This window comes from Pan paniscus, chromosome 5, assembly GCF_029289425.2.
Source record: "Pan paniscus chromosome 5, NHGRI_mPanPan1-v2.0_pri, whole genome shotgun sequence".
NCBI classification, from domain to species: domain Eukaryota; kingdom Metazoa; phylum Chordata; class Mammalia; order Primates; family Hominidae; genus Pan; species Pan paniscus.
The window spans coordinates 149,752,971-149,766,611 of NC_073254.2; the positions used below are offsets into that span (position 1 = coordinate 149,752,971).

Here is a 13,641-nt window from a genome sequence, read left to right on the forward strand (position 1 = left end):
GGAGATACATACAATGTGCACCATGACAGGTGTCAGATGTCCTCCTACCCTGAATCTTTGCTTTCTGAATGAAAACCTGGGTGTCATTCGGTACTGTGAGATGGACAAGCCCACATCCACAACTTGCTTCAGATGCCACCCTCACCACACCCCTCCAGCCCCTGCACAAACCTATAGTAGGTCTGGCAAGGCCCACATCTAAACTGCACATGAAGGTACCAGGCTTACCATCAGGCTTTTCTACAATGCCTCTGTTTCCCTCCATTTGGAGGTAGATCCCATTGTGCTAAATCTGTGAGGAGGGCACCAGATGGCAACAAGCTGATACTTTATGCTGTAGCATAGTTCCTAAGACCAACCTTGACCTCATACTTTGGGAGTTTGTGAGCACAAGGTACACGAAGTATCATATCCCTTTGATGGGGAATGAGCCATTAGACAAATGGTAGCCCTGTTGCTATCATACTGGATCACCCTAGACTTGGATTATCATACTTCTTAGCCTGGCTATCCCCCCACCGTATCCTAAATTTCGCTTGAGATCATTTGAAATAGGCCTTTTTCTTGACAACTTTGACAAATCCCACCTTACCCCAAAGAAATCTATATCTAGGCACAGACCAATGGGCCTTGTAGAGCTCTATGGGAAAAGACTGTCATTCAGGCACAGGCTCAGTAGTACCTAAGGTGCCTTTAAAATACAGATTCCTGAGCTCCAGTCTCAAGAAATTTTGATTCAGGAAGATTCAGGTGAGGCCTGAGAATCTGTATTCTTCAAAAGTTCATTTACTACTGGCACTTCCACCCAACCATCACTCAACTCTCCACCTCATTATGTCTGAAGTATATTCATGTTAGGAGCTCATTGACCTAAACTGCACACTATGAGCAATGCAGAAAGCTTCATCTTGTTTTCAGAATAAGGAAGGACCCATTCATTCATTCATTCATTTGTGCATTAGACATGCTAAAAATCTATAGCAAAATCAATAATAAAATACAGTTCCTTTGGGCAGGACTGACTACATAATTTATAGGGTACAGTGACAAATAAAAATGTGAAGCCCCTTGTCCAATTTTTTTTTTTTTTTTTTTTTTTTTTTTAAGAGACAGAGTCTCACTCTGTTGCCCAAGCTGGAGTGCTGTGGCGTGATCTCAGTTCACTGCAACCTCTGCCTCCTGGGTTCAAGTGATTCTCTCACTTCAGTCTCCCAAGTAGCTGGGATTACAGGCATGTCCCACCACATCCAGCTGATTTTTGTATTTTCAGTAGAGATGGGGTTTCACCATGTTGGGCAGGCTGGTCTCGAACTCCTGACCTCAGGTGATCCTCACACCTCGGCCTCCCAAAGTGCTGGGATTACAGGTGTGAGCAACTATGCCCAGGGAAATTAAGATGCCTTTTCCCCTGTAAAATAGGGCTCAAGAAATATTAAGAATTTCAGGACAGCAACAGCAGAGCATTAAACCAAGCATGGGGCCCATCTGACCTTGGGCAAAGCATGTTCATTTTGAGAATCCACTTATCTAAACTACATACCTAGGAGCAATAGAAAAGACAAGAAGTCCTTCATTTTGCTCTCAGAACAAGGAGATCTCTTAGAACTATGTCCATAATGCTGGCCCAGCCTGTGTAGGAAGAAGGAATCTAGAACATTCCTACCTGAGAAATGAAATTCCACTAGCAGGCAAAAAGTGATGAGCCAATCAAAAAAAAATTAATGATCATTAAGAAACAGTCTCCATCTCAATCAATTCTCCTAGTTGAACTAGAGTTTGTACTTCTAATGAGTATGCTTAAAACAACAACAACAGAATAATAAATTAGCATTCTCCATTACTTTGCGGTTTTCCCAGGTACAATAGCTTTCTAGAAGCTATAAAAATAAATCCTTAGAAATAAAATTCCCTCTTTGTTGAGCTGACCAGGGGATATGCAGGTGATATCCATGAAAACGAAAGAACAACAGGTCTTCATTTCTACTTAACTCACAATAGCTTCTAATATCCTTTCTAATCTTAATAATACGCAAAAAAAGTATGAAAAATTTCACTGAAGACAGCCAGGTTGAAACTCGAATTAATCCAAAGACACTTAATAAATGAGCTCTTTCATACTACAGAACATTATTCTTGTTAAGCCATTTGTCAAATTCATATGCCAACATTTCACATTAGTAATCATCGTGATTCTATAATACAGAATTATGTAGTTTAAGAAGTTGATGGCTATTTTGTTGTATGGATTTGGGGATCTATAAACCCAAGTCTTGGTATTTATTCCTATCCTTTTAAGATTAAAGAATTAAAAAAAAATAAAGGATGCATGCCAAAAGCATGACAGAAATGCTTGCTCTTCATAAACACAGTGCTTAACAGTTTTTTGTATGGATCATGATTGCTGAGGTTATTATATTAGCTGCCAAAGTGCCAAAGGCTTGGTTCTTCTACATTTACTGTTTCATTGTTGTTTTGCCTTATTTGTATTCAGACATAATACTTGGCTTCAGAACATTATAAATAGCAATCAACAAAATTAAAATGAGCACAGCCAGCATACAGTATGTTGAAACTGTGGTAGAGGGGAAACAAGTTCTCTAAACAAAAGCACACACAGAGTAATAAGGGCTTTATAATGTTTAAAAGGTACCTTACCCAGATATTAAGGGATGTTTTCTCCTTGCACACAGAATAGGAAGAGCCAGGAAAGATAACCTCCCTAGCGCCGCAGCCATTTCTAGACGGCACTTGTACATTTAAGTTTCTTGCTCTGACACCATGTAAGAGTACCAAAATGTGAGCCCTTCACATGTGACTGTGCGGTCAAAAGAAAATCTCACTGACTTTCAAGGAAAAGTAGAAAAGGGAAGTATCAGGTATAGAATCACAATTTTACACACTGAAAACAAATTTACAAACGAATGCAGTACTTGTCAAATTTAATAAAGAAAAATAATTTTGCTGAATTGAACACTATACTTTTTGGACTATACTTTTATTGCAGTCCACTGACAAATGTAATATCCATTCGATAACAAAATTCCAGTTTACAGATTTTCTGAATACTGATAATAAAACAAAACCTATGTCGAGTTGTTGTTTCGAACTTATCAAAACATCTCATACATACCTTAACCAGCAAAGTCTATATGATAGTTCTATAAACCATGACAGGGAAGTATTCTTCAGAATCATTCTTTTAAAAATACATTCAAGTCCTGGGACTTCCAAAGTGGTGAGCCTGGGGTAAGGGCCAAGCATGGTCTTAAAATAATTTTAAAACTCTCTGGGTGATTCTGAAACACAGCTAAGGCTCAGAACCACTGTTGCAGACAAATGGTTCTCAAAGTGTGGTCCCTAGATCAGACACGTCTGGGAACATGTTCCAAATGCAACTTTTGCAGCTCTACCCACACATACTAAATTAGAAACTCACTGTGGAGAAGGAGGAGTTTAACAAGCCCTCCATGGAATTCTGATTCAACTTTGAGAATCGCTGTTTAGAGATGAGTTAGGTCAAAATCGTCTGTCTTATAATTACTAAAACAAAGCTACCAGACCTTTCACCAGATTTTCTTAGATAGTTTCTATATTCATCATACAAATCAACATCAATCTTAGACATTTACTACTCCATATAAGGGCCTAACAGCCGCTACTTTGGCAATGTTTCTACAGGCAATCACTTTTAGGATCTTAGCCTCCAGCTCTTTCTCTGGGTTAGAGCAGAGGTCAGCAAACTTTTTCTGTTAGAGTTAGATAGAAAATGTCTTCAGCTTTGCAGGCCACATGGTCTCTGCCACAAACCAGTGTCATATACAATACATATGTGAATGGGTGTGGCTATGTGCCAATAAAACTTTATTTACAAAAGCAGGTGTCCGGCCAGATTTGGCCCAAGGGCTGTAGTTCTTAGAAACTCCTGGATTTAAGAAATGATGATAGACTCATCGGGAATCCAAAACAAAACACAACATACCACTCCTCACCCATGAAGGCACACTCTTCTATGAGCACAAAACTTATCCAGTCTGGAAGGACAGACGTCCCTCCAGATGAAGGACAGACTAAGGGAAAGGAGAGAAGGAGAAAGTGGTTCATTTACTTACTTATCCACATGGTAAACATTAAGTGCACACTAATGTTTGGAACCAAACACCAAAGCCCTACCCTCACAGACCCAAGTTTAATAGAAGAAAAATATAGATTGGAGATGAATAAAAAGAAACAATGCTTTAATATTGATCAAATTGTTCTGAGAGTGTAGGGTTGATTGACAAGGGCTGAAGCAGCCATGAAACAGGTCACATTAGGCCTGGATCTTCAGGAATGAAGAGGATGATGCCTCTTGGAAAAAAGGGAGAAAAGTATTCCATGGGGAGATGCCGAGCGCAGAGGCACAAAGCTCAGGATTAATACATTCAAGGAACAAAGAGAAGATCAACATGGCTGGACTACAGGTGACAACGGTGAGAAAGGGGAGTCACAGGCAAATTGGAAAATAGGCAAATTGGAACACAGGCAAATTGGAACATAGGCAAATCGGGATGTACCTTGTCTAAGAAGTCTGAAGTTTATGTGGATATGCAGTATTGTAAAAGCTGGAGACTGTCATAATCAGAACCTGTAGGAAAAAACACCCAATAGATCATTCTGGCTGTAGCATAAAGGACCAAATAGAGCATTGTAACTTCCTACAATATTAATTGACCAAATATAGGTCAACCTAAATAAGAAACAGAGAGAGGCTCTCTAAAAAAAGAAAGATAGTTTAGAATAGAGCATTGCAACAGGAATACACTGCCATGGTAAACCATGTTTATATTCAGGGAGGTAAAGAAAGACAAAGTTTTAAAAGAAAGAATGAGGAGGATTACATAATTGCTTTGACATAATTATCCTTGGCTACAAAGATCAATAACAAGGGTGATGCCAGTCTAAGTTTGAACTGGCAGTTGCTGGGCAGATGTCCTTGCAGAGGTATTTTTTGTAGAAGGTTTTAATGGCCTTTGTGCAAACTTGTGATTTCTTTGGTCTTTTGTAACTTTTTTTTTTTTTAATCAGGCATACAAGCATGAGAACCTTCCCTTCACAGCCTTCTGCAATGCTTAACAGACCCAGTGAAAGATAGAAGTTGATTGAACCAAAGTAGCGACTGGTAGAATGGATGAGAGGAAAAGTTTTACAAGGCTTTTCTGAACTTGCATAGACATACTTTCCTACTGGATGGAAGAGAAAGAGCTAAAAAAGATTCTCCTTGATCATTTGGGAGACTTTAGAAAAGGTCAGACTTAACTGAGACAGGAAATACAGCAGGAGGAGCAAGCTTGGATTACAAATATAAACCCTATTCTGTTATCAGTATGCTGAATTTCAGATGTCTGGGGACAGATAAAGAAGTGGTCTTAAATGTTTATTTCATAAAGTAACTTGCATGAAATCACTCTAAAAGCTTGGAAATAGAATGCAAACCGTACTAGTATTTTTAATAATCAAGTTATTACACACCTATTAAATGGAACGTATTTGAAACCAGAGTAAGAGGTCAAATGAATACATTCTTAGAGAGTTATAAGGAGACTACTGCAAGATTTCTCCCTTCTATGTTTCAAGTAGCCCCTGTCTGGGGGTCTGGAGGAAGCCCACTTTCTCCTTTACTGATAAGTACTTCTGGAAAGATGAAGACTTATGAGCAAAACAACAAAAAAAATTTGGTCCTCTCAGCCTTTGGACCTGTTTTAGTCTACTCCAAGTCAGAGCGGTCCTCCCAAGTTCAGCCTCTTCCTAGTCTATCTCTAGTGAAAAGACGCCAATGTCATGAGAGTACTAATACCCATGTCTCTGCTAAAGCAGGATAGTGAACAAGTACAACTTATATAGAAGGTCAAAGGGGAAAATTCAGCCTTACTAACTGCAAGGAATGTAGTGCTAACAATTTAGGTTGTGAAAGGAGTTGGTTAATTGAGAAAAACAGACACACATATCACAGAGCCCAGCATCTGGCATGCAGTAAAATATTTAATAAATAAATGAAGTGACTCTGTGGCACATACACTCACTTTCTCATCCAGTCTTAGAGCAGACATTTTCCAGATTATTTAAGCCAGAAGAGATGTTTCGTCAGAATAAACCAGTTTCTCTGAAAATGACAACACTGGTGTCAAAAAGGGTTCACAGGACAGGTACCAAAAATATTACCTGTAAGTTTGGGGGCTAAGACTATAGAATACTTCATTCCTTTTGAAGACAGATCCCTGTATTTTCTAAGTTTTCTGTAGGATACCAAAAATATTAAGCGATTAAGTTTGGGTGGAGGGGTTATGATTTCATTTCTTTGGGGACATGTCTGTGTATTTTCTAGGTTTTCTACAATGAAAGTACATTATGTTTGTAATTAAAAATAAAACATAATTTAGAGAAGGAGGTCTATGTCCTGGCTTCCACCTCCACTACTACCTCCTTAGTGCAAGTTACCAATATCTCCTGTCTACAGCAATGACCTCTTTCCTGATCTCCCTCCCAGCTTTCCCTCTTGACATTCTCCACATAGCAGCCACAGTGCTCTTTTAAAATGCATCCTCCAGTGGCTTCCACTGCACTTTAAAAATTCAGTCTCTATAGCCCTTGCCTACCTTTTTAAACTTATCTCCTTCTTCCCCATCTCCCCCACACCCTAGTCCCTACCTCACTCCCACCCCCATACTCCATTCCTGCCATTACCCCACTACACACACACACCCTCCAGTCTGACCACACTACTATATATCCATTGCTAGAGCAAACCAAGCAACCAGAAACATGTCCCCAGACTTCAGCTCCATTCCAGGTTCAAATCATACATCATTTCCTCAGAGAGGGCTTCCCTCAGTGCCCTACCAGAAGTCACACTCTATACTATTTCTTTGTCTGCTCTTCATAGCACTAAGAAATGCAAATATTCAGATTCCAACTGGACTTTCACATTTGATAAGATGTCTGCCATGGCCCTCACTTAACCTCCATTGCTGAGCTACTTGGCAGAAACAATATCACAGAGAAACAATACAAGGCTCTGCCTCAACTTCAATATGTGTCTGTGTTCTCAAAGTGTATTCCTAGCAGTGACAATCTGAAAGTCACTGGCTGGGCTAGAAGCTAACTATACCCTTGAAGATGACACAGAATCCCTGGAATTTGGGGCATGAATATATCAATCCTAGAACTAATTTCATTTTTCTGGCATCTTGCCTAGACTACACATAGTTAATGTTTGAGTATTTCCAGTTCTCTGTAGGTACAATTATCCTTTCATTAAATTGCTAAAACCAAAACTAGGAATCATTTAAGTAATGGAAAATTCCTTTATTACATCAAAACCAATCAGTGGTTAGCACTAGGACTGAAACCTATCATGCTATACAAATATAGCTGAATAGCTATTTTTAGACTGTTATAAATTTGATGGAGGGAATAACTGAGAAAGTTCTCTATTTGATGGTGATGATGATGATGATAATGACGATTATTTAGAGACAGGGTCTTGCTCTGTCATCGAGGCTGGAGTGCAGTGGCAAGATCATAGCTCACTGCGGCTTGGAACTCCTGGGCTCCAGGGATCCTCCCGCCTCAGCCTCCTAAGTAGCTAGGACTACAGGCATGTGCCATCACATTGGGCTAATTTTTTAAATTTTTTTGTAGATGGGATCTATATCGCCCAGGATGGTATCAAACTCCTGGCCTCAAGCCATCCTCCCAGCTTGGTCTCCCAAGTAGCTGAGACTACAGGTGTGAGCCGTCACACCCTATAGTGATGAACCCTATAGTTCATCAATACACTTTATATCTATATTTATGTTATTTGGTTATAGTAGGTATAATTTATAGGAAAAATAATATATAACTTTTATAGTAAGATAAAAACATTTCTGATCATATAGCCATCTACTGAATGTTCTTGGGATATATGCTGGTCCCAGTTTTGAGAATAAACAAGCTATATAGCTGAACTATGTTCAGATCCTAAGCACTAGCTGAGTCCATCTCTAAAATAGTAGTAGAGAAATAAAGAGGCACACAAAAGTTCTTAATGAAGCAAAAGGCAGGGAAAACACATTAGAACAGAAGTTCTAGGACTATTTGATTGTTAAAAGGGAATTCATTATATTTCAACCATGTGTTTCACAGACTAACTGTCTCTAAGGGAGCTTATAAAATCTCAGTTATTTTCTAACTGATATGGAAGAGACATGGAGGGTGGATAGTGGGGTCTGGGACAGATTAGGGACACAGTTTGGGATGGCCCCACCACAATTCTCACCCCTTAAAATGGGAAATATAATGACTTGCCCTGGAATAGTTTTACTCCTCATTGTGTCACAGTTGGGTGACAGAGGAAAGAGGGAGAGAAAGGAACAGAACAGTCTCTCTTTCTCATATTCAGATGCAGAAATCACTTTTTCCTGTTTTCTTATGACTGATCGTTACGGCACTACTCTGGGTCACTGCTGAGTGTGGTACTCAGCATTAGAACACATTTTATGTCTAACTAGAATAGGAATGATCATTGCTGGTTAGGGACTTACCATCCCAGACAATGAGACCAGCACAGACAAGGGAATGGAAGACAGGTTTTCCTCAGTAAAATCCTGGGGCTTTGAGAGCTTCTGAGAAGGGCACTTCTTACGTTAATTTCACTAAGGGACACCTGGGTGGGACCTGAGTGGCTAGCAGCATGAACAGGCAAAGATCAGAGGTCAAACTATTAACACCAGAGAACTCAGACAGCTTTTGTCTTCCCATAAGTCCACTGAGGGCTCAGGAAGTGGAGTGCTACTAATCATGCTGGGGTGTTGACACCCAAAAAAGGAAGAAATGGGTTTCTCCAAGCTTCTGGGTAAGTAATCAGACTTCAGAGAACTTCATCCCTTTTGTAGAACAAAGCTTGTTGACTGTATGTGGGTTCTAGTCCCTACAGAACAAACTAGAAATAGGAATTTCTAGCCCTATACAAGCTTGACCCCTCACCCTTTCTTACTAGGGGATGTGTCCTCAGGTTTGTCCCCTTCTAGCTTTGTTAGAATTTCCTGACTGGTTCCAATCATCTTTAACTCTTTTCAGGGCTAAGACGCACCTCCCTTGCCTTAGGTACCTGCCTGAATTTCATACATCAGGCACACCTTCATAGACCTGTGCAGATCTGCCACGGCAAGCTACGGAAAACAGCAAGTACATCAGCGAAGGCTTGGATTACCAGTTATAAGGCAAATTTTGAACATATTTTACAGTTTGTCTATAAAGATACTGTCACTCATTCATGGTTAAATGGGCCTGCCAGGGTATGCGTCACACATACTAAATTATGTTTAAAAGAAGGCTTTAAAAGCAATCAACTATCCACAAATTCCAACTTTTTTTTCCAGTGAAGTATTCACCACTCAACAAGTATTTCCTTGTCTTTTTTCTTCCTCTGCATCACTGAAAGATTTTTATTCTTTTTATTTTTGTTTTGATAAGGAAAAATCCTTTGATGCCTCAGAGAAAGAATACAGTTATTATTTTAAATGAGTTGTTTTTAGTAAGTGTATATTTGAGCATGAAACAAGTCTAATACCAAACTAGGAAGAAGACATTTTTCTGCCCCATTTGATTACAGTTGCTAAATGTTAGACAATACTTGTAGACCTACTACTATCTTATTAACTTGGGATTTACTTGGAAAAGTGCTTTCTCTTAAAACTGCTAAATCTGTGAGGATGGCAAATTCATAGCAATGGAAATTGTAGCTATGATTACATGACATTTTGGACAGGTTTTCTTTGGTGGCACAGAGTTAGATATGTTTATGCAGCTGCTCCTGGCTTCAGTTCCTACAGACCCCTCTTTCGCTTTTTTTCTTTTCTATGAGGAGCCATATGAAGATGTTGACTTTCCACAATTTCTATCAAAAATGTTATTTTGCAAACACAAAACTACACTTTGAAAATGTTTCTTTACTTTTAAACCAATGCCTGATTGGAGAAGCCATCCTTCTCAGCACCCAAAAATGACGAGTACTAATTTTAAATTTTTGTTTAAATTTGTGTCTCCTATTTATTCCAAGAGTAAACCCTGAACACGTTTGGGGTTGTGTTGTTTTTTCTTAACAAATAACCAGCTAATCATAGTGCGACTATTTCCTCTACTCAGTCTAAGTTCAACGCTGACCAAGGTTGATGTGAATGTCAAGATTAATTATTCTCTCTTGGCTGTAACTGAAATCACAATCATCTCGAAAAGGCTATTATGATATCAGTTTACCTACAAGCATAATGTACCTTTTACAAGAATATCCCAGGAATTATTTTTTAAAAGAGAAAAGAAAGTACCCCTAACCTCATCTTGCAAATGGAGACTTAAATGTTAGGCTCAAGGCAAAATTCTACCAAGTAAATTTTAGAGGCAAGACAGACAGGTTAGTAAGAACACTAATGCTTGTCTTTCACGCCAACCTGAAAAGATTTTTAAAAAATCACACAAAAAGTCCTCTTCCCCAGTCTTCCTTAAGAACAAACTAGTAGAGTGAGGGCAAGGCTAGTTTAAAGACCTTTCCCAGCTGTATATTTCAAAGCTGATATGCGTTGCAAAGAGAAAAGCATGCAAAGATGCTCTCCTTACCGGAGGTGAAAGCATTGTGCCAGCTCTGTCACTACTATAACCATCTTCCGCAAGTGGAGAGCAGGGAACGCCAGGGTCCCAAGAAGTGACGAAAAGCGATAATTAGAGCTCCTGCAAGAATCTTCCCTAAGCCCTTTCTTCCGTGACACACCTACTTTGTGGCATCTACGCGCTCTTCACGGCTAACCACAATCCTGTCATTTCGGCGTATTCATCCAGCAGCTGCTGGAAGGACCGGGCTGAAGCGTGGCCACGAGGAGGGGGATACCCGTGCGAGCGCTGAGCCGGCAGAGCGGCTGCAGCCCACGGGCTCCTCGGACCCCGCTGCTGCGCCGCTGCAGCTGACCGTGCGAAAGCCGCATGTTATTGGGTAGAGATCAGCTTTCCAGGAACAGGCATCAGCTGTGCACGAGCCCGGCAGCATCTCAAGTGCTAGCCGGTGTTGGTGCAAACCAAAGCTTGCTATGTGCTCAGAAAGCGGCCCCAGCTACTGAGCATGCTCGGCTTCTTCCCAGCTGCTGTTATCAGAGCCCCTTAACTGTTGACTTCTGTTGATTTGAGAAAGGGAGAATGAAGGAGTGGGCACGAGGGTGCGATTCGGTGAAGGAAATACCTTAAATTTGGAAATGATCTCTTCCGTATCCCCGCGCCCCTCCCCCACCGCAAAAATAAAATTTAAAAAACAGAGTAAGGATACACTGCTCTGCACTTAGGAAATTTTTTATTGATAGGATGATAGAGATGTTTGAAACCTACCAGCAGCTTTTAGTCTTTAGCTTTCTCCCTGCCCAATTAAGTTGCCTTCGGGATCAAGCTTGTGGTGTAAACTGCGAAAGGGTTTAATCCTAACAAATCACTGTTCCTCGAGGATTAAGTACAGAATTGCCTTGTGTTTGAAGATCTAGGCAATGTGCCACAAATTAATTATCTCTGTACCATCATAATCTGCCTCCTACTAGACAACAACTTTCTTAAATATTTTATAAAGTAATTGTGCTAGTTTTGAAATGGAAATGTTAACCTATATTATAACATACATCTTAAAATTTAAGTCTTCCAGATGGTAAGGAAAATACAAGCAAAGAATGCCTGGCTGATTCATGACTGTAAACACAAATCTTTTCTTGGGGGCTTGGTGGACGGCCAGTACTCCATAAATGTTCCCGTGACGATGAATTGGTGAACTGATGGGTTAGATCATCTGTTAGTGGCACTTACAGGAAAGCTGAAGTTCTTGAATTTGCTATGGACCCCTATACTAACTCTTGACCTTCTCAGCTATTTTGGGCTGGTCAATTATTTGAAGATAGAAATACACTATACATTAGGTGTGCAATACGTAAGCAAATGGCTTTTAGGTGCTATTTACATTTTATTATTTTTATTATGCCTCCTTTTCTTCTTTTTTCGGCCCCCTAAAATGCTACTTTCCAAGTTGAGCCTCATTCAGAGCATGCTGTCTCAGCTACTACTGAAACCAGTAACATTAACTCTCCATGGTTTGCAGATAACAAAATTATTTCATTTTGAAAAACTTTTAGCCAGTCATCTCTGCCAAGTATATGGAGGGTTAATCTGAGAGGCTTTCACAGCTGAAAGCTGGGCCTGTGAGAGCCCACACAGGACACAGGTGAGATGAAGTCAGGTATTGGAACCCTAGCAGGTGTCTGTCTGGCCTGGCCCATGAATCCAGTTCTTTGGGGGCAGGAAAGTCCTCTCTTTCTCCCCTTTTTCTCTGCCCCATCCTGTGGCTCTTTTATTTGTTTTTTTGAGATAGGTCCTTGCTCCGTTGCCCAGGCTGGAGTGCAGTGGCACAAACACAGCTGAGACAAGTGCTAGCTGGTGCAGTGTCAACCTCCCGGGCTCAAGCAGTCTTCCTACCTCAGCCTCCCAAGTAGTTGGGACTACAGGCACACACCACTATTCTGGGCTGATTTTTTTTTTTTTTGTAAAGATGGAGTCTCACCATATTGCCCAGGCTGATCTCAAGCTCTTGGGCTCAAGCGATCCTCTCTCCTTGACCTCCCAAAGCACTGGGATTACAGGTGTGAACCATTTATACCTAGCCTTCTTTCTGTCCTTTTAGGACTCAAGTGCTACCTGAGTACATCCTGACTCCAGAGCAAGCCCACTCTGGCTCCCCTTCCCTGTGGCTTTTCAGTGATACTTTCTTCATTGTCTTTAGTTGAATCATACCCCACCATACCAGCAGCTTTGAATTTCTTAAGGGTAGAGACAATGCTGGTTTTTTGGATCTCTATGTATAATTGTACACATATAATTACAATTATAATTGTATAATTGTATACATCTGTGCAGTTACTGGTTTTCACATGTTGTCAAGATTACATGGAGACACAGGAGGAAGTCCTTCTATTGTAATGACCACTTAGAAAATGGACAGAGTTAGTCTAGGGACATTTCTTAAAGGAAGTGATTGCAGGAGGAGAAAGAACCTTCTCGGTATAACCAAATCAAAGATTTCATAACTGGAAAGGAAGATGCAGAACTGCTAAGAGCAGATAACTAAGGTGGGGCTGTTTTATAGGTTTTAATCCCTACTTCTCTGTCCCGAACAAAAATAGAAACAGAAGTGGGGAGACACAACTGCTCCTGCTATGGGCCCCATGGACTCATTCAAATTCATAGCAGAGATTCCTTATTCCATCTACCTCATTTACCATCTGCCATTTTTTTCTTGCTATTTATTATATTGCAATGAACCTGCTTCTCAAGGGTTGCCCAAGGTGTTCTAATCACCAAAGCCAAGAATTTCTCAGTTTTGATGACAAAAATCATAATTATCACTTATTTGCACCTTATTCTCTGCCAAGCACCACTAAAATCTTTACAACTATCACATTTAATTACCACATGAAGCATTTTTAGCAGCATTTATCACAATCTTACATTTTGAATTTATCGTATACAATAATGTGTTTGCTAACATCCAAACCATACAGGCACACAAACAATAATTGGTAATGGATAAGGACAGAGAATATTATC

The 13,641-nt window shown here is 40.1% G+C and overlaps 1 protein-coding gene across 1 annotated transcript in view; it reads right to left on the minus strand.

The window, feature by feature from the left end:
• The window catches only part of ARHGAP18 (Rho GTPase activating protein 18), a 190,121-nt gene extending 178,977 nt beyond the window's left edge, over positions 1 to 11,144 (minus strand). Inside the window, exon 1 of the mRNA XM_034962844.3 lies at positions 10,633 to 11,144. Within this exon, the coding sequence (XP_034818735.1) occupies positions 10,633 to 10,676 (44 nt within the window). The 5' untranslated portion in view covers positions 10,677 to 11,144. The remainder of the gene's footprint in view (positions 1 to 10,632) is intronic.
• Positions 11,145 to 13,641: the final 2,497 nt, after the last annotated feature.